Raw genomic sequence first — 2500 nt, 5'->3', positions numbered from 1 at the left:
AGTATGGCTTCAAACTGGCATCGGAATATCTGCAACCAAATGTATGGCTTCAAACTGGCATCGGAATATCTGCAACCAAATGTATGGCTTCAAACTAGCACCAGAATATCTGCAATCTGCAACCAAAAGTATAGCATTACACTTGCCCCGGAATATCCGCAACCAAAAGTATGGCTGCAAATTAGCACCGGAATATATGCAACCAAAAGTATGGCATCACACTAGTACGAGAATATCCGCAACCAAAAGTATGGCATCACACTAGTACCAGAATATCCGCAACAAAAGGTATGGCTGCACACTAGTACCAGAATATCCGCAACAAAAGGTATGGCTGCACACAAGTACCAGAATATCCGCAACCAAAAGTATGGCATCACACAAGTACCAGAATATCCGCAACCAAAAGTATGGCATCACACTAGTACCAGAATATCCGCAACCAAAAGTATGGCATCACACTAGTACCAGAATATCCGCAACCAAAAGTATGGCATCACACTAGTACCAGAATATCCGCAACCAAAAGTATGGCATCACACTAGTACGAGAATATCCGCAACCAAAAGTATGGCATCACACTAGTACGAGAATATCCGCAACCAAAAGTATGGCATCACACTAGTACCAGAATATCCGCAACAAAAGGTATGGCTGCACAGTAGCATCGAAATATCTCAACCAAAAATATCGCGGCATCTTTGCACTGAAGTATAATTATGCAGCCACTTGTATACAGACACAATATCGTATAGCGACAAAAGTATTCATTTTTATAATACAGAGTAAAATTACCAAGTATGGATCCTGAAACCATTAGAATTATACATGTATATATATAGTGAATAAACCAAGACGCCCGTTATTGGTCCTTTGTTTGTTTGTTTGTTTGTTTGTTTGCTTAACGCCCAGCCGACCACGAAGGGCCATATCAGGGCGGTGCTGCTTTGACATATAACGTGCGCCACACACAAGACAGAAGTCGCAGCACAGGCTTCGTGTCTCACCCAGTCACATTATTCTGACACCGGACCAACCAGTCCTAGCACTAACCCCATAATGCCAGACGCCAGGCGGAGCAGCCACTAGATTGCCAATTTTAAAGTCTTAGGTATGACCTCCCGATCACGGGGCGGACGCCTTACCACTAGGCCAACCGTGCCGGTGTTATTGGTCCTCTCTTACAAAGTTCATTATCTGACGCAAAATGAGAAGCAAACTTCAAAAAGACGTCGTAATGCGCATAATGGCGCCTCGTAGAATTCTGTCACTTCTGCGGCATGTCTCCCAACAAACTGACAACGAATTTCGAAAGCAAATTCTAATTTTGCCTGGGTGACTTCGAGTCGTCATTTCAGCAGCAGAAAATTACTCGTTAGGGGCTCCGCTCACATATGTAACTTCAGCAGGACCGACGACGCACTGCAGATGATCCCAGCCCGCTACACGTTGCATGAAAGGAAAACAGGCCAAGTACTCGTCTTAATCCCTATCGCGACATAAATGATATGCAGTGCGTCGTCTCTGCCGCTGAAACTGCGCAGGTATATTCTACCCAATTATGTCACCGCAAGGCAGTGCATATATAGGTATCGTAGGTTATTAACTTACTCTTTGACGTCCACCTTCCCGCCTCGCCTTGCAATGGCTTCCAGGTTTTCAGTGAGGTCCACGCTACATCTGTTGATGAAGTGCTCCATCTGCGCGCGCACGCACACACACACACACACACACACACACACACACACACACACACACACACACACACACACACACACACACACACACACACACACACACACACACACACACACACACACACACACACACACACACACACACACACACACACACACACACACACACACACACACACACACACACACACACACACACACACACACACACACACACACACACACACACACACACACACACACACACACACACACACACACACACACACACACACACACACACACACACACACACACACACACACACACACACACACACACACACACACACACACACACACACACACACACACACACACACACACACACACACACACACACACACACACACACACACACACACACACACACACACACACACACACACACACACACACACACACACACACACACACACACACACACACACACACACACACACACACACACACACACACACACACACACACACACACACACACACACACACACACACACACACACACACACACACACACACACACACACACACACACACACACACACACACACACACACACACACACACACACACACACACACACACACACACACACACACACACACACACACACACACAATGAGGACAGGGGACGGGGGAGGTGTGGCGGGGGGTGGGGTTGGTGGTGGAGGGGGAGGAGATGGCGTCAGAAATACGAATAATATTGAAGTATGGACGTACGTATGCACGAATGTACACGCATGAGCCAAGTTGTTGTTGTTGT

At 46.8% G+C, this 2500-nt stretch overlaps 1 protein-coding gene across 1 annotated transcript in view; it reads right to left on the bottom strand.

Annotated features, from left to right (window-relative positions):
• The window catches only part of LOC138979524 (cytochrome P450 3A24-like), a gene marked incomplete at its 5' end in the record, with an annotated part of 16471 nt that extends 14771 nt beyond the window's left edge, over nucleotides 1-1700 (bottom strand). Inside the window, 1 exon segment of the mRNA XM_070352235.1 lies at nucleotides 1612-1700. Coding sequence (XP_070208336.1) covers nucleotides 1612-1700 — 89 coding nt within the window.
• Nucleotides 1701-2500: the final 800 nt, after the last annotated feature.

The sequence above is a fragment of the Littorina saxatilis genome, linkage group LG11 (genome assembly GCF_037325665.1).
Source record: "Littorina saxatilis isolate snail1 linkage group LG11, US_GU_Lsax_2.0, whole genome shotgun sequence".
Lineage (NCBI taxonomy): Eukaryota > Metazoa > Mollusca > Gastropoda > Littorinimorpha > Littorinidae > Littorina > Littorina saxatilis.
Note: the sequence above shows the minus strand (reverse complement) of the source record. Positions and strands in the feature narration are given on the sequence as shown.